The 19317-nt window shown below is 38.1% G+C and overlaps 1 protein-coding gene across 2 annotated transcripts in view; it reads left to right on the top strand.

The window, feature by feature from the left end:
• CADPS (calcium dependent secretion activator) overlaps nt 1-19317 on the top strand; it is a 445851-nt gene that overhangs the window by 206554 nt on the left and 219980 nt on the right. For both annotated transcript variants that reach the window (XM_058171468.1, XM_058171467.1), the window contains exons 7-8: nt 12645-12756; nt 17781-17920. In XM_058171468.1, the coding sequence (XP_058027451.1) occupies nt 12645-12756; nt 17781-17920 (252 nt within the window). The remainder of the gene's footprint in view (nt 1-12644; nt 12757-17780; nt 17921-19317) is intronic.

The following is a 19317-nucleotide window of genomic DNA, read 5'->3' as shown; positions in this document are numbered from 1 at the left end:
CTGTTGTTTCCACCTCTCCTGCCTACGAAACCTAGGGTCCAGCCAGGCCTGATTGCCATCAGCTGGATCTGGAGGTGTGGCCTGGGGGAGGGAAAGAGTCAGGGGACGGAGGCCTTGTTATCTCTTCCACCTGGCCTGCCTCTGGCTCCTGGAGCTGAGCCAGGGAAACCGGTGCTCCTGAGGTAAGTCCTGATGGCCCTTCCCCCTCATTTTCCAAGTCACTTTCTGGCAGGAGGCCCAGCTCAGGGGGCGCAGCCACAACAAACTCGGTATGCCTAGTTTAATGAAAAGAAGGACTAGGGGAGACATGATAGCAGTGTTCCAATATCTCAGGGGTTGCCATAAAGAAGAGGGAGTCAAACTATTCTCTAAAGCACCTGAGGGTAGAACAAGAAGCAATGGGTGGAAACTAATCAAGGAGAGAAGCAACTTAGAACTAAGGAGAAATTTCCTGATAGTTAGAACAATTAATCAGTGGAACAACTTGCCTGCAGAAGTTGTAAATGCTCCAACACTGGAAATTTTTAAGAAAATGTTGGATAACCATTTGTCTGAAATGGTGCAGGGTTTCCTGCCTGGGCAGGGGGTTGGACTAGAAGACCTCCAAGGTCCCTTCCAATTCTGTTATGATAATGATGATGATGATGATGATGATGATGATGATGATGATGATGATGATGATGATTAATTGCAAGGTCTCACTTTATATAAATGGAGAGGCAGATAGGGCTATCAGGTTTGACCTACAAATCTGAAAAACCATTAGGAGGCAGCAAAAAGACAAAGAAAATAGTAATATTTGCTGCCGCCTAATAATCATCTGGAGATGTGCAGCTGAGATATAAAATGCCTATTTATAAAAACCATGTTGATGTGTCTTGTCTATTCATCTCTAAGGCACTTGTTATCTATTTATCTCTCAGACACTTCTTACACAACCCCATAAATCAGGCCTGAACGATCTTGGCTGATGTTTATTTATTTATTTTATTTATTTATTTTATTTAATTTTTATACCGCCCTTCTCCCGAAGGACTCAGGGCGGTGTACAGGCATAATAAAAACCAGCAATACAATATACAAATTTAAAATCCCATTTAAAAAACTTATTTAAATTAGCCCAATGATTAAAATTTACTCTACTAAAACCCCATTTAAAATTAATAAATTTAAAATTTAAAATCCCAATTTAAGCCAGCCCCGCGCGGATAAAAAGGTGAGTCTTGAGTTCGCGACGAAATGTCCGAAGGTCAGGAATTTGGCGTAAGCCCGGGGGAAGCTCGTTCCAGAGTGTGGGAGCCCCCACAGAGAAGGCCCTTCCCCTGGGGGCCGCCAGCCGACATTGTTTGGCGGACGGCACCCTGAGAAGTCCCTCTCTGTGGGAGCGTACGGGTCGGTGGGAGGCATATGGTAACAGCAGGCGGTCCCGTAAGTACCCAGGTCCTAAGCCATGGAGCGCTTTAAAGGTCGTAACCAACACCTTAAAGTGCACCCGAGAGGCCACAGGCAGCCAGTGCAGTCTGCGCAGGAGCGGTGTTACGTGGGAGCTACGTGTAGCTCCTCTATCACCCGCAGCTGCATTCTGGACTAACTGAAGCCTCCGAGCGCACTTCAGGGGGAGCCCCATGTAGAGAGCATTACAGTAATCCAAGCGAGAGGTAACGAGCGCATGAGTGACCGTGCATAAGGCATCCCGATCAAGGAAGGGGCGCAACTGCCGGACCAGGCGAACCTGGTGGAAGGCCCTCCTGGAGACGGCCGTCAAATGATCGCCAAACGACAGCCGATCATCCAGAAGGACACCCAAGTTGCGCACCCTATCCTTTGGGGCCAGTAACTCGCCACCAACAGCCAGCCGCGGCTGCAGCTGACTGAATCGGGGTGCCGGCATCCACAGCCACTCCGTCTTGGAGGGATTAAGTTTGAGCCTGTTTCTCCCCATCCAGACCCGTACAGCCTCCAAACACCGGGACAGCACTTCAACAGCTTCATTGGGGTGGTCCGGGGTCATTGTTCATTGGTCATCCAGATTTTAGCGGCAATGATAGGACGACAACCTGGAGAAACAGTAGAGGGGAATTTTGCAACATAGAGCTTTCCCAGAGACAGGCTTGAATCAAGAGGCTATGCAGCCCCAAGCTGGCTAGGGGGAAAGGAAGAAGTTCAGGGTAACCAACCCCTAGAATCTCTCAGGATATATATAATAGGTTAGAAGATTATAGCTTTGGTTTGGTTTCTGTCCATTAGGTGTAAGCAAATGAAGAACTGGACCTGATTGGATCTCCTTGTGTCACCTCTGGGGTTGGGCCTTATGTCAGCCCAAATTTGATAGACCTAGATTGGATGGCTTAATTGGAGAAGATTCAAAAGTTAAATTTAATGTATTTTAATAAAAGAGAAGCCATATTATAAATCATAGTATCAATCAGCATTGCCCTTCTGTCTTAAGGTCTGTGCCTTTCAAATGTAATAAACAAGCATCAAGCCTAATTCAGAAGTAGTGCAACAAGCTAACCACACTGAATCATAGCATGTTATTTTCTTGAAACTCCCAATAGATTTTAAATGATCAACAGCGCTCTAAAGTCAGTGCTGCACAGAATGTTCCTGCAGCAATCCCAGTCATAACGAAAATGACCCCATAACTACTTGAGATTAGTTAAAACACTGAGAGGAGCACAGCACAATTGAAAGCTTATTAGTGCCATCTAGTAGCTGAAAAGCAACATGGCATGTTTCAGTAGGAATCACCTGTCAATGCATTTTCTTTTTGTGTGTGTCACTCCAGCTGTTCATTGTCATTCAGTGAAGCTGGAAGTGAGTTCTCCGAAGGCTATGTGTCCTTTGATAAAAGACAGTCCTTTATTTCAGAAAGCACTTCTTTAGATGTATTTATTTTTTTGAAAACTCATTTTTGTCCTTTTGGTTCTTTAACTTTTACTGTACAAATAGTATCATTTACTGTACGGCCTTTCAACCCATGAGAAAAATATGAGATGGTATTGTCTTTTCAAAGCAAATTTAAGTATTGTCATTAGAAGATAGACAAACATTTTCTTGGCTCTGCTCTTGAATTTTCCTTTGTAAAGTCAAGTTATAAAGATAAACATTTTTTCTCCCAGAGAATCTCTTTCAGACTAGCCCCCTTTTCAGCCCCATCCATTATTTTTTCCAAGAAAATATAATCACTGTAATAAAGGCCAGTATTACTTCTATTCCTTCATGAAAAAATAAAAATGACGATCCAAGCCACTAACAATAATAATACAATAAATTAACCTGAAAAAGTGAAATGTGAAAGAAATAAATTAATAGATGGCACATTAGCCAAATAAAAAGAAAAAAACAGAATAACAGAGTTGGAAGGGACCTTGGAGGTCTTCTAGTCCAACCCCCTGCTTAGGCAAGAAAACCTACACCACTTCAGACAAATGGTTGTCCAATCTCTTCTTAAAAACTTCCAGTGTTGGAGCGTTCACAACTTCTGGAGGCAAATTGTTCCACTGATTAATTATTTTAATTGTCACGAAATTTCTTCTTACTTCTAGGTTGCTTCTCACTTTGATTAGTTTCCACCCATTGCTTCTTGTCTTGCCCTCAGGTGCTTTGGAGAATAGCTTGACTCATTGTTCTTTGTGGCAGCCCCTGAGATATTGGAACACTGCTATCATGTCTCCCCTAGTCCTTCTTTTCATCAGACTAGACATAACCAGTTCCAGCAACCGTTCTTTATATGTTTTAGCCTCCCGTTCCCTAATCATCTTTGTTGCTCTTCTCTGCACTCTTTCTAGAGTCTCCACATCTTTTTTACATCGTGGCGACCAAAACAGTATTCCAAGTGTGGCCTTACCAAGGCATTATAAACTGGTATTAACATTTCACGAGCCCAATAGGCCATTCTATCCCTCTGTTAACACAGCCTAGAACTGTGATGGCTTTTTTGACAGCTGTAGTACACTCCTAGCTCATATTTAAGTGATTGTCCACTAGAATTCCAAGATCTCTCTCACAGTTACTCACCCAATAGTAGTAACTGTGAGAGAGATCTTGGAGTCCTAGTGGACAATCACTTAAATATGAGCCAGCAGTGTGCTACAGCTGCCAAAAAAGCCATCACAGTTCTAGGCTGCGTTAACAGAGGGATAGAATCAAGATCACGTGAAGTGTTAATACCACTTTATAGTGCTTTAGTAAGTCCACAGGTGAAATTCTGCATCCAGTTTTCGTCACCACGGTGTAAAAAAGATGTTGAGACTCTAGAAAGAGTGCAGAGAAGAGCAACAAACATAATTAGAGGACTAGAGGCTAAAACATTAAAAACGGTTGCTGGAATTGGATATGTCTAGTTTAATGAAAAGAGAGAGTAGGACAGGGGTGGGTTCTACTTACCTTTACTGCCGGTTCACAACGGGATTGTACATGCGCAGATCGTCTATGACAACATCCGGGTGGATGGGCGGAGCCTGCCCCCAGTTTTACTACAGGTTTGCAAGAACCGGTCCGAACCAGGGGCAACCCACCCCTGGAGTAGGGGTGACATGATAGCAGTGTTCTGATATCTCAGGGGTTGCCACAAAGAAGAGAGGGTCAAGCTATTCTCCAAAGCAACTAATCTCTTCTTGCTTAGTTTCCATTCATTGCTTCTTGTCTTGCCGTGCTTTGGAGTATAAGATCCCATCTTCTTTGTGGCAGCCCCTGGAACGCTGCTATCCATACCCAATTCCTGCCCCTGTTTTTCATATCTTTTAGTCTCCAGACCTTTAATCATCTTTGTTGCTCTGTCGTTTAGTGCAGAAGGATTCAGACAAAGCAGAGCACAGAAAGTACCATTTGCAGCGGGTTTTGGTCATTTTTTTGCAGAAACAGCTGCAAGAAAACCACCAATTCAAAGAGCATTTAGGACCCCACAGATCAACCTTGAACTACAAATACTCTTTTCTATCAGTTGCAAGAGTCATTTTCAAGAAACCTCATAGCAATAAACTAGCATTCATGGAAGCCTTGTAGTTCTTGTTTCCTGTCTATTTTAGGAGCTGACTTTACAGGCCTTAATCTGCTTTTCCTGACAGTTCTCCATCGTCAACTCTTGCTTCTATTCTTTCTGGGCTCTCCTTTACTATAAAAGTGATTTGGTGCCTCCTACTATTCGCTCATTGGGCTACTTGTCACTCAACTGAAAAGCACAAACAAGATGTTGAAAAATAAGAATGTCTGTGCTGCGTAAGCTTGCTGTCATTTTCAGTGGGGAAAAATGCCCTGTTTCTACTGCTTTTTTTAAATCAATTTTATTAAATTTCAAAAAAAAATTATAAAGTACAAAATAACAAAAGGAGAAACAAATTGGGGCAGCAAAATTGGGAATCAGAAAAGGGAAAAGGTTAAAAACATGATAAGAAATGAAGGAAGATAGACTTCCAACTTTCTTCAGTACAAGTACCAATGTAAAGTAACGTCATCCTCTGTTAAAACAAAAACCTCAAAACATCATCTAAGAATATAGAAACAATCAAAATAACAGTAAAACTACATAACAAAAATCTTCTTATTCTTCGTTTAAACATGTGCATCGGAATACAATAGACATGGCTAATAATAATAATAATAATAATAATAATAATAATAATAATAATAATAATAATAATAATACATAATATTTCTACAATCATAACAAATCAATTCACCAAGTACTTAAATCGAAACTTTATTTTTATCTTTCTGAAACAAAAAATCCCCAAGTGGACTCCAAGTATGCAACAGCATATAGCCCACTTCTACTGCTGATCAAGCCAAGCCACAAAAATGTATGATGAAGGCAAGATATTTGTCCTAGTGCTGCTCTCTCCTGTTATTTAGAGCAGCAATTAGGGAATTGTAGATGTTGGATTCCAGTGGCTGTAAATCTCAGCCAACAAGGTCAAAGATACTGAAAACTCTAATCCAGATGGTAATTGTATTCCAACACATTCAAAAGAGAAGACTTATCCAAATCCCTGGTTTAAGGGGCTGCACAATCACCTAAAAAGAATAAAGTAAAGATCAGACTTGTTGGGATTATTGAGGTTTTCTGAATATCTGTTAGTCAAATCATAAAAGAAACCAGTAGATGTCCATCTTTTTGCCTAGAGTTTTAAAAGCTGTATAGATAATTATATATTTGTTAGTGCAGATTGAATTTTGGTCATTACACATACTAGAAAACATGTGAATGTGCAAATTGATAGTTCATATTTTAAAGTAATTCCCCCCTAAAGACTTATTATTTTTCATAAAATCCATGAAACCATTCCTAACCCTAATTTAATACAGTCTTTAAACAAATCACAAATGAAGAGCATATGTCCTGATGCTGAATATCCCTATGACAACTAATTGCATCATCCTCAGATGAAGCTTGCCCTAAAACTCATTGCTAAATTGTCATGATGTAATGAAATATTTCACAGTGTTATTACATACAAATTTATAATCACCACATCGTTGTCAAAGGTTTGCTATATGTGTTTACTCTCATTTGGTTTGTTCCCTTTTTAACTCACATGATTCTCATATGGAAAACCTAATGGAAATTACTGTTTGCATTTGGATAATAACATTTGTTGATAACATATGGTCTGTGGATGTTTCAGCAAATAAAAGGCTTTTAATAGTACACAGAAATAGGCGTTATATAAAGCAGACGCTATCAAAATGCACAGCACAAGATTATATAGGGCATTTCTTCTGCGGCTTAATCCCTTTTACAAGTACTTTTCATGCACTAAATTCTTGATTCCAAGCTATTCAGTGAAAATGGATTTTGGGGAGCAGACTGCAATGTCAGCAAGAAAAAAACTTGAAGTGGCTCTAAATTGCAAACAACAGCCCCAACTATTTCTTTTCCCTTGTTAATACCATTATTGTTAAAAATATGTTTTTATAACAAAACCTCAGCTTAATAAACTATTTGGGAAAGGGCTGTCTATAAATTTTAATTCTTTAATAACCTTAATTAAATCCAAATATATATCACATGCATAATTACATAATTGACTAAAAGGTGCCATTTGTGTAAAACCTTGATTTATCTACTCATTTATTTAATGAGATTTATAACCTAATTCTAACACCCTGCAGATGGCAAATAACAGACACAAGAACTAAAAATTATAAAAACAAAATATAAAGGAAAAAATAATACAATCAATTTAATCCATTAATAAAATAAATGTAAGTGATGAACCCCAATTTAATAGACATTACAGTAGTCCTGTAAGTGACAGTAAACAATTAATGAAAAATTAAAACAAGTTTTAAGATATTTCTGCTGTAATGTTAATCTGAAATTAGTTTGTGTATGCCTTTATGTATGCTAATATTATATAAAAAATAAAAAATAATAAGAACATAACAATAAGAAGTAAGTAAAATAAATTACAATATGATGTAAAAAATGAAAATGAAATACAGTCAAATCTAGTTTTAAATTAATATCACTCATTACATATCACTCATCAAAAAATAATTGCTACCAACCTGCCTTCCATTGAGGACCTGTATATTGCACGAATCAAGAAGAGGGCCGTGAAAATATTTACAGATCCCTCACATCCTGGACATAAGCTGTTTCAACTCCTACCCTCAAAACAACACTATAGAGTACTGCACACCAGAACAACTAGACACAAGAACAGTTTTTTCCCGAAGGCCATTACTCTGCTAAACAAATAATTCCCTTAACACTCTCAAACTATTTACTAAATCTGCACTATTAATCTTCTCATCGTTCCCATCACCCATCTCCTTCCACTTATGACTGTATGACTGCAACTTTGTTGCTGGTAATCCATATGATTTATATTGATACTGATTGTTTCCTGATTGCTTATTTGTAGCCTATGATTATCATTAAGTGTTGTAAGTGTTGTACCTTGATGAAGGTATCTTTTCTTTTATGTACACTGAGAGCATATGCACCAAGACAAATTCCTTGTGTGTCCAATCACACTTGGCCAATAAAAAATTCTATTCTATTCTATTATGACTCTTCATATCTTTCAATCTTTAGTTCTATATTATTTGCTTGTATCATACCCAAATACCACTTTTTGACTTTATTTTTTTGGGTACGGCATCCTTTTCCAAGATATGATATTATGGTAACCAGAAAGGCCCACGTTCCAGAAATGATCATTGTCTATGTTTAAAGTATGTAGTTTTAAGGTCACAGGCATAATTAAAAGTTTTAAAACATGAGTGAAAGGTTCAGAAGTTACCAAGGAATGACATGTGTTGTGGTTTTTAACCTCCTAATTCTCAACATCTCACACTGTCAGGATAACCACACCACACCTTTATGCTGCTTTAGCTTTTACTGATGCCTCTGCTACCTTCCCCCCCCCCAGTCCTCCAATGCAACATTTCATTCTTTTTTTCAATCACTGAAATAAAAATGTTTCAATCTCAGGATGAATTTCTAACAAAAAGTAAAGAAAGAAAAACAGTAATTACAAAAAAGGGGGGGCAGTTTTGTGCTAAATGTTGGACTGGAGATGTTCTTCCTGTTAAACACATGTTAGTAGCACAAAGCTGTTAAGGAAAAACTGCAGCGGACTTTCTTGACTAAAACGTTCTTGGCAGGGCTGGGTTCTACTTACTTTTACTACCGGTTCACAATGGGATCGCACATGCATGTGCAGATCGCCTATGATGACATCCGGGTCGGTGGGTGGAGCTTCCCGCCGGTTTTACTATCGGTTCTATAGAGTATAGGTCTGAACCAGGGGCAGCCCACCATTGATTCTGGGGTTTCCTGGAGCAAAATAAAATTTATAGAATCATAGGGCTGGAAGGGACCCTGGAAATCTTCTAGTCCAATCCTCTGGCCAAGTCAGGAGACCTTAGATCAGAAAGCAATTATTTTCAATTTGAGGCAGTAAAACACAAGTTAGATGTGCATTCATGGTAGGCTGAAGTTGAATGAAAGAACAGTCGTGTCTTTTCTTTCCTCCAGGAACTATAGTCAACCCTGTGTCCATAATGATGTAACTGCTCTTGTTCATATGTCCTGTATCTGTACATGTCACAAAAAAGGACTATGCAGAGCCTATGCACTATACTAGGATTAGTTCTTGGAATGAGAAAAGGGTTAAAAGAGCATTGTGTTATGGAAATCAAGGCTTTTCTTGAATTATATAACCAGCTCTCAAATGTCTTTCTCATAGGTCTGAGTTCAAAGAGGTTTAATCCAAAGTAAGAGTTGAATGACAAGACAAAAGTTACGTAAAAATGCTTTAAAAGGTGAAAATGGTAGAAAGAGAAACAGTCTTCCAGCTCCTAGGTATTTTGCCAAAACCTATGGTTGCAAATGAATGTTTCAAATGCAAACACGTGGATCAATCTTACCTGCAGAGTTCAGATGATGTTCCATGGAATATCTGTTTGATATCAGATCAAACAGATATTAATAGCAGTTTACAGTAATTGCTGCTATTAGACAGGGAATATTTTTGTTCATCAAGTTTTAATTCCATTTTCATTTATAGCACAGTTGAATCTGCTCCTGTTGGTCCATCAACTGTCATCGGGCCTTGAAACTGGGCTGCCACTCATGCAGAGGTGTGCCTCAATGGTACATTTTTGATAGAGAGATAGCAGCAGACAACATAGAACTTGGCAATATATCTTGCATTTTGAGCTAGTGTTACTTTTTGTATTGTAAATGGCAATGCAAAAGGCTACTTTCTCACAATTTATTAAGCCCTATATGTGTTTTATTAAGTCGGGGAGAGGAGAGAACAGCCCACCTTCATGAGAACAAATGTGCCATTTACGAAAGAAAGAAAGAAAGAAAGAAAGAAAGAAAGAAAGAAAGAAAGAAAGAAAGAAAGAAAGAAAGAAAGAAAGAAAGAAAGAAAGAAAGAAATGGTAACACAGCTTGAAATTTCGAGAAACAAAATTAAATGAGCTGTGAAGACTATTGAAAATCTATTGGAGCCATAACAAAAAGTACCTTGTGTTCTCTCCAAACCTAAAAAAAGAGTCTGGTGTGGTTTAATAAAATCAATTTCAATTATTCTGCAAAAAAAAAAGAGTTCTAAATTGGGATCTTGTGTGCTCTTCCGTTTTACAACTCAAATACTTTAGAATAGTTTAGAAACCTGATGGTGCAGCGGTTAGAATGCAGCACTGCGAGTTAACTCTGCCGATTGTGAGCAGTTCGATCATAACTGGCTCCTTCTATCCTTCTGAAGTTGGTAAAATGAGGACCCAGATTGTTGGTGGCAACATACTGACTTTGTAAATCACTTAGAGAGTGTTGTAAAGCACTGTGAAGTGGTATATAAGTAAGTACTATTGTTATTGCTATTAAAAATTTCTGAGGAAATGATAAGGGGCAGAAAAATCATGGAAGTGTCATAGTACAGAACTACTTTTTTTTAATGATCTGGTTTTATGTCCCAGTATCAGTAATGGCCTCTCTCATATTCAAATCAACTATCCAGCCATTTCACTATCCACAGATTTCCTTTTTGAGGTTTATGGAGAAGACAGAATCCTTATTTCACCTCATTTTTTTTAATCCGTCATGACTTTTTAAGCTCCTGCTGTGACATTTTACTTCTTGAACTAATTCATCCTTTTTATATTTCTCTCTTGCTGATGGTTTAATACTGTTGCTGATTTGCTATTTTTCACTTTTCCTTTTGTTTGTGTTTTAAATACTCTGTATTTTCTATTTTATGAGTATTAAGAAAAGTGGTACAAATGAAAGCAAATTATTTTGCAGCCTGCTAGACATAATCAAGAAGATAGATTCTGAAAAGGCCTGTGATGAGCCCTCAATCATCAATTAGAGATTTTGAACTTTTCCAAAGATTCTTCATTTGTATCTTTGTCTCCTTGTTTTGCGTGAGTTTGTTCATTATTTCATTTCGGCAGATTATCTGCAGTACTTATGGTTTGTTTAGCCATTATACTCCTAAATGGCTCCAAGCAGCATGCAATATAAATATCAAAACCATCAAAAAAATGCTGATTTCAATGTTCTCCAGAAGACTGATAGTGTTAATTTTTCATTTATGACCTCCCTCCCTTCCTTCTAGAGCAGGGGTGTCCAAACTTGGTCCCTTTAAGACTTGTGGACTTCAACTCCCAGAGTTCCTCAGCCAGCTTTGCTGGCTGAGGGACTCTGGAAGTTGAAGTCCACAAGTCTTAAAGGGACCAAGTTTGGACACCCCTGTTCTAGAGCTAATGTTCACCTCTTTTCAAAACAGAACAGTGAGAAGGCAGTTTGTGTAAACCAGGGGTGTCAAACTCACGTCATCACAGCGGCCATATTGGGACTTTTTTCCCCTTCGCTAAAGTGGGTGTCGGCATGGCCAGCACATGATGCATCTGGCCTGTGGGCCGGGAGTTTGACAGCCCTGATGTAAATGAACCCTGATTTCAATGATCTGATTTCAATGTTCCCAGTCGTGATATCTATCATCACTCCCTTTCTTCTACCATATGCCCCCTTAACTACTGATAGAAGAGAATATTGTACCTCACGGTTGAACTGTCGAGTCATTGGTGCTCTCTGAGACTGGTTGTTTTCTTGCAGATGTTTTATTATCCAACCGGGTAACGTCTCAGACAAACAAGCTAACAATAAAAAACAGCCCAGCCAAAGAACCTCCAAAAATACTCCCACCAATGGGACAAGCCATTAATATATAGAATAGAATAGAATAGAACAGAATAGAACAGAACAGAACAGAACAGAACAGAACAGAACAGAATAGAATAGAATAGAATTTTTTATTGGCCAAGTGTGATTGGACACACAAGGAATTTGTCTTGGTGCATATGTACATAAAAGAAAAGATATGTTCATCAAGAATTCTAAGGTACAACACTTAATGATAGTCATAGGGTACAAATAAGCAACCAGGAAACAATATCAATATAAATTGTAAGGATACAAGCAATACAAGGATAAAAGGATATAGAGAACAAAGCCTACTCCCTTCTAGCACTGATGATGTTATCTAGTTAGGTAATGAAACATCTGCAAGAAAACAAACAAGCTCAGACAGCACCAAGGACCCCAAAGTCCCTTAGCTATACCACCCAAATAATCCATGTTGTTTATAAATATAGCTCTGGATCTTTAATGAAATGCAGCAAACTATTCATTTAATGGAATCATAGAAAGTTTTACTTTTTGTCTAATTCTAGGGTTTGACTCCAGAATATAAACAATTTTGGAAATGGGTAGTATTTGTATTCCTCCAGTTTTGCTGATCATAGTAACCCACTGCAATGGGCCTGCAACTTACAAGCAAAGTTTTGATACAATATTTTCATCAGCCTTCTTTTTACTGAGTTGCAAAATAAACCCAAATGCAAGCATGCTGTTTGCTACTGTTGGCTTCGTTTTAGTCTGTTGCCTTTCCAGAGGAAGTTTTTCAACGTTGCTGAGTTTTGTCTTGCAGGTTTTTTACCACATTAATTCATTAGCACAATGGCACTCCTGTTGCTTTTTTAAAAAAAAAAACTATATATGACAGTTGGTGACATTTACATTAACCTTTTCCCCTCCAAGGTGACAGCGCTGAGGTGGCAAGCAGTTGTTGCTGCTGCTTCTTTATTTCTTAATGTCTTTCTTGTGGATGTTTTCACAGCTGGGGAACTCAGGGTGACTTTTCCACGACACACGCCCTTCCGGCTGTGAAGGTGAAGCTGTTTACGGAGAGTACCGGTGTCCTGGCTTTGGAAGACAAAGAACTTGGGCGGGTAAGGGCAGGCACAGTTGGTGACCACACCAGCAAATAATGCAATGATGGGAATGACAACATTGCATCTCTTATTTTTGGCATGACTTACCCCCATGCTGTCTGTCTCCTTGGTCTTCATTCTTATGTAACTCTTCTTAATTTTAATTGTTTCACCTTTAGCTTTTTAATCACCTCTAAGGCCGCCAAAGTCCCCTTGTTGGTGAGATGGGCAGCACGTACAGGAAATTCAATAAATAAATATGCTGTGCTAGAACTAGAGCTGGTGAAACATTTTCTTGAAGAAGGAAGGAAAGTTTGGACAGCTCTTTGAAAAACTCAAATGTCAATTTTTGATTCTGAAGACACAGCGAACATGTGCACATATGCGCACGTGCACACACATACACACACAACACCCCTGCAGGAGATTGGAAGTAGGGCCTGAAATACATTTTTGCAATTTCCACATTGGTAAAGCATTTCAAACAGAAGGCTGACTGAGAACCTTGCATGAAAGAGAACACAGGGATTGCATACTTTCCCCAAACTGATGAGACACAGTCCCAAAAAATTCAGAGTTGAAAATAAATTACTGTTAAAAAGGGTAGGGAAAAGAGGAACTTTCTCATCTCAGTAACAAGCCATCCCTAAAATAAACATCTTAAACTATTGAAAAGAACACAGGATTGGAAGAGAGGGGAAGGGAAGGGTGTGAAACCAATTCCATGTAGTTAACATATGAAATTAATGTTGCTTCAGTTCGCTAAGGGAAGTTATAATATTATTGCTGAGTGGTGAACTTCAGATCCTGAGAAAGACCCTCCCCTGCCCCTGTAGCTAGTTTAGTCTAGTAGTTAAGGTGCTGGCTTAGGAACCAGGAGATGGTGAATTGTAGTCCTGCTTTAGATATGAAAAATCAGCTGGGTGACTTTGGGCCAGTCATTCTCTCTTAGCCCAACTCACCTCACTGGTTTATTGGTTGTGGAAAAAATAGGAGGAGGTATATAACAGTATGAGGTATGTTTGCCACATTGAGTTCTTTATAAATAATAATGGTGGGGTAAACATCAAATAAATAATAATAGAAGTACTAGTGTCTTCTTCCATTGGCCAGGCCAAGGCATTAGGAAGAGAAGGGGAGAGGGGAGGATCCCAATAATTTATTTCCCAGAGATAAGTGCAAATCAATGCTGATCTCATTTTAGAACAGAGATGGGATTGCTTCTGAGGCTGTTAACAATCTACCTCAGGTAGGGCAAGGTTGCCAGAGTAACTCTGAATCTATGGATCTATGGAATGAATTTCATTTATCATCTCTGCCGATCAGTAGATAATTCAACATATTCGGGTTAGCAGTTGAATTAAGTATGGCCTGTCCATTTATTCCTCCAGCTGCTAAAGCAGATAATAATGCCAACTTTTATTTTTTTTATTATTAGATAACAGGTTCCCAGTGATACTGCGCTCCTGAGTGTTTCTTCTTTTTTTCCTCTATGTCAATGTCATTTTTTTTTTCCCATAGCGCCTTCAGCAGCATTTATCTTAGTGACAGATATAATTGCCAATAAATTTCCTTTGGGCTCTGCTTTGCCTCTACTCACCCTCCTCTGCTCTTCACTTACCGCTGCATGGGACACAAAAAGCATATGTCTATAAGGCTTAAATTTAACTTCAATAACCTTAACTGGAGAGTCCAGACACTGTTCACTGTTCTTCAGTTAAAAACTCCTACTTTCTCTCCCACCCACCCCGCCTGTCTTTTGTATAAGTTATTAAGTTCTAGCTCTAAATTGAAATAATTTTATTGTACGTGCTGATGATAAATGAGACTGTCTGAGTGGATGTATGGTTTTTATTCTATAACCAAGTAGAGTAGAGGCAAAAAAAAATATTTTTAAGGTCTATTACAATCTAACTGAGCAATTGAATTTCTGCTACTGAAGTCCTCATTTACGTATCCACAAATGCACTGCTGAAAACTTTGTCATGATTTATAAACCAAAGTCCTAAGATGCTAAAACAAAACTATGGAGCTTTGATGAGGGAATTATCCAGAATAAAGTGGTATGGAGTCTATTACTTATTTTTACAAGAATGGATTGTTTTTATAACTAGACAGCAACTATTTGGTTAACTACCCAAAGACAATACAAATCAGGCAACAAGGAAGTGAGGAGTTTCAGAGAGAAATCTCTAATTAGAAAAAAAAGGAAGATAGAGTGGGTTTTTCCCAATAGAAACTTTAGAAGGATAATTTGAATGAATAGGGCAGAGGTGTCAAACTCATGGCCCATGGGCCAGATACATCACATACTGGCCACACTTACTGCTATTTTAGCAAAGGGGAAAAAGTCACAATACATCATGTGACGCCAACATGATGATGCAAGTTTGACACCCCTGCTATAGGGGACAGTGCTCATCTCCATTTCAAGGCCATTGTGCCAGTGCTGTCTGGAGAGATTTCTACAGTCAAGTGGTCATAATGATCTCACGGAGTGCTGTTACTTCCCACCAAAGTGGTACCTATGTGTCTACTTTTTTATTTTTATTTATTTATTTATTTTGTCACAACATTATATATAAACACATATAATGAAAGAAAACAATAGGACAGGAACGGTAGGCACTTTTGTGCACTTATGCACGCCCCTTATAGTCCTTTTAGGAATGGGGTGAGGTCAATGGTAGACAGTTTTTGGTTAAAGATTTTGGGAGTTTGAGAAGAGACCACAGAGTCAGGTAGTGTGTTCCAAGTGTTAACAACTCTGTTACAAAAGTCATATTTTCTGCAATCAAGATTGAAGCGGTTAACATTAAGTTTCAATCTATTGTTTGCTCTTGTATTATTGCGATTGAAGATTGAAGCTGAAGTAGTCTTTAACAGGAAGGACATTGCAACAGATGATTCTGTGTGTTAAACACAGGTCATGTCTGAGTTTGCAGTTTACATGCTTTCAAACTGCTAGGTTGGCAGGAGTTGGGACGAGGACAGGAACTCATACAGTCATGAGATCTCAGGTTTTGAGATATATATACACAGAGAGAGAGAGAGACTTTAAAAATGAAAGAAATAAAAGAAACAGATGAGAAACGCAAAAAGTAAAATGAAGATAGCTCTTATGCTTCACTTAGCTCTTTTCTCTGATTAAATATATTATCAGTAAGTTGGGTCAAAATGCACGTACTTATATTGACCTTCTGAACTTTCTATCATTTTATGTATGGGTTAACCCTTGAAACTTTGTATTTTCATTTCCAGCACAGATAATAATTTAGCTACATTAATTATATTTCATTCAATAAAATGAACTTCCACTACTTGAATTTGACCTCAGTTGCTTTTCTTCTCTTAATGTTTAATATATTAAAGTATGATAGTTCTGTAGACATATTTTAATGTATTTCTCTTTTTTTAATGACTTTTTAAAACTATTATTATTGGGCATGCTTAAATTACTTGTGACCAACCAAAATGTACTGCAGTACTCTCAGTTCCAAGACTGTATCTTTGTGAATGTCTTCCACCTTATACCTCCCAATAAAATAAGTAATGAGTATTAAAGAGTATTTGAAGAACAAACTATATATACAAATTAGGACAGATAAAGATTGCTGGGTTCTTGTTGGCTCACAATGCATATAAACAAGGGAAAGGGCTTTGAGACCCCAAGAACCTGGAGCAATCTGAAAAGTTTTTTCAGAGTAGATCCCTACATGGATTCTTGAACGCTGCCCTTCCAAACCACACATTGGAATTTGATATGACAGGTTGCAATTATTTTCTCTTTTGCGCTACTTCTTAGTTTTCAGGTGAAATCGTTATTAACGGTCCCCATATCATGCTGACTCTTGATGTGGTTGGGCTTAAGCTTGATTTAGACTTGTCACAGATGTGCGTAGGCATCAGCACATACCTACACTGTGCATAGTAGGTAGGTTGCAAATGGTTGCAGATGGGTCAACTTGCACACCTCCCAAATCTCAACTATATGCTGTGAGGAGGTGTGTACTGATCATTTGATTCAACTTCCTGTTGGAAAGTTTTCTAATGCCACCCCTAGTCAGAATGTTAACATTCGCAGAATTATAAATATTATAAATATAAAAAAAAATTATAACATTATAAATAGCAATAGCACTTAGATTTATATACTGCTTCATGGTGCTTTACAACCTTCTCTAAGTGGTTTACAAGTCAGTATATTGCCCCCAATAATCTAGGTCCTCATTTTACTGAAAGATGGAAGGCTGAGTCAACCTTGAACTGGTGACAATTGAATTGCAGAACTGCAAGCATCTGGAAATCAGCAGAATTAGCCTGCAGTACTGCATTCTAACAACTGCACCACCATGGCTCATAAATGCAACAGCTATGCAACTGTCTCCAAATGGCAAATGAATGAGTTACCTGACGTGCAGTGACACAGAAGTCTAATTCTCACCTTATGCATCCTAAGTCAAACCAAAAACCATTAGGCTTACGTTCAAAGGTGGGATTCACTTAATTTCCCTACCAGCAAGGCCTACTGTGCATGCTCTTTGTCGTGCATTACATCTGGATGAGTGGGCGGAGCCTCCCACAGTCGACAATACCAGTTCACCCAAACCGGACAGAACTGGCTGAATCCCATCTCTGCTTACGTTGGAACAACATGACCTCTTTTAAGTCGCATCACAGTTGGTAATGCTGAGAAAAGGCACAAGACTTTTTTTGGAGCAATCACCTTGCCCAGTCACAGAATTACATGGTAGATCCTAAAAAGACCTCTAATTTTTACAATGTTCTTTAAACCTTAAAGAAGAAAAAGTGACATAGCTGCATAATATTGTTTTGTCGAGTAGAAAATTCATTTACTTTACTTTTCATTGGACTGATATGACAACAATGAAAGTTAACATCATTTTTATGATGATGGTATCGCAGGAACTCTTATCTGGGAGCAAAATAATTCTGAGAGATTCAACATATATTCCATGCATCTGCATAGAATTGCACATACGTGCACTCTAAATCTCTGTATGTTAAAACTTTGTCTTCAGGTTGTTCTTCATCCGACACCAAATAGCCCCAAACAATCTGAATGGCACAAAATGGCTGTTTCCAAAAACTGTCCTGATCAAGATCTGAAAATCAAGCTTGCTGTCCGAATGGATAAACCTCAGAATATGAAACATTCTGGGTAAGTGACTTTTTTTTTTTTTGGCAAATGACAGTGATTGTAAGTTAGCATATTTTCCAATATTATAATAATTGAAAACAATCTCCTCCTTCTTCCAGAGTTTGTATTAAAAATTGAATCAATGGGATTTAATTTTCATCTTTTTGAGAATGATTGACATTTTATTCACTGGCAGCTTTGACCTCTCTTAATCTTTTAAAACAAATGTCTTCTGTAAACAATCTCAATCTCCTGCATGTGAATTAAGAATATTATTATTCTCAAAAAGGAACAATAAAATATAAATCGGTGTAATTTCCCTGCATTTTATGTCTTGCACTGAATTTTTAGAACAGGAAATTCCTTATTGTATAATCAGAGTATTCATAATAATGATAACCTTTGAATATCCTGATTATGCCGTCATAAGTAGGCATATAATATTCTGAATGTGTTTTCAAGGTCTTTGAAATAATGATGGAGGCCGGGCAGGCCTGGAGGGAAAGGGACAGGCTGAAGTTCAAACCCAAGTGATGCTTCTCTTTAGTCCTGAACAAGGTGACATTTTCCCCTTTTGGACTGCCCCAAAACTTAGGGGACTTCTTGGAGCAGGAGGCAATGACAGCAAGGAAGACCTTCAAATAAATTCACCTACTGTACCAGTTGGGCCCATACCACAATTAGGAGCACATGATCCAACAAATTGAAATAGTGTTTCACTCTTTATGGCTTCTTGTCTTCCACATATAGACATAAAATAATCTTTCTGAATTGTTCCTGGACCATGTTAGAGAAGACTTTTACTCACCCTCAGCCTCTTCACATAGAGCAGACAGACAGATTTACAGCACCCTTGTACCCTCCCATGTTGCACCAATTTGTCATTCTTAATCCAACAGAAAGGGGATTTATTTATTTATTTATTTATTTATTATTAACAAATTGTAAATTAATATTGGTTTATTAAATTAAAACAAATTTAATTTTATCATGGAATCCAAATACACAGCACACCTGGTCTATGTAGACTGCTGTTAGATTTGGACATGTGGACTTTTTTTTAAAAGAAAGTATGTATGTCAAATTCAGCGTGGACAGTCCTCACTTTTCATAAAGATTTCACCCCATCATTGACTGCATAATCCACCCTTACATGCATTAGGCTGCATTTTATGCATTTTTCCATTGAAATTTCATCCCTACATTTTAAAGAGCAATGCTGAAAATGTAAGACATGTATGGTGGAATGGAGAGCAGTATGAAAATAATATTCTAATCTCTCACCAAATACAATATACATCTTGATGGGATTCTAATCTAATTCAGCTCTGTTAGTATGTCTCCTTTATCCCAACTTGCAATAAAAACATAGGTGCTATATTTTTGGACCATTTGTTCAGCATTTTGTCACTAATGTT

Source organism: Ahaetulla prasina, chromosome 2 (genome assembly GCF_028640845.1).
Source record: "Ahaetulla prasina isolate Xishuangbanna chromosome 2, ASM2864084v1, whole genome shotgun sequence".
NCBI classification, from domain to species: domain Eukaryota; kingdom Metazoa; phylum Chordata; class Lepidosauria; order Squamata; family Colubridae; genus Ahaetulla; species Ahaetulla prasina.
This window is presented reverse-complemented; position numbering and strand designations above follow the sequence as displayed.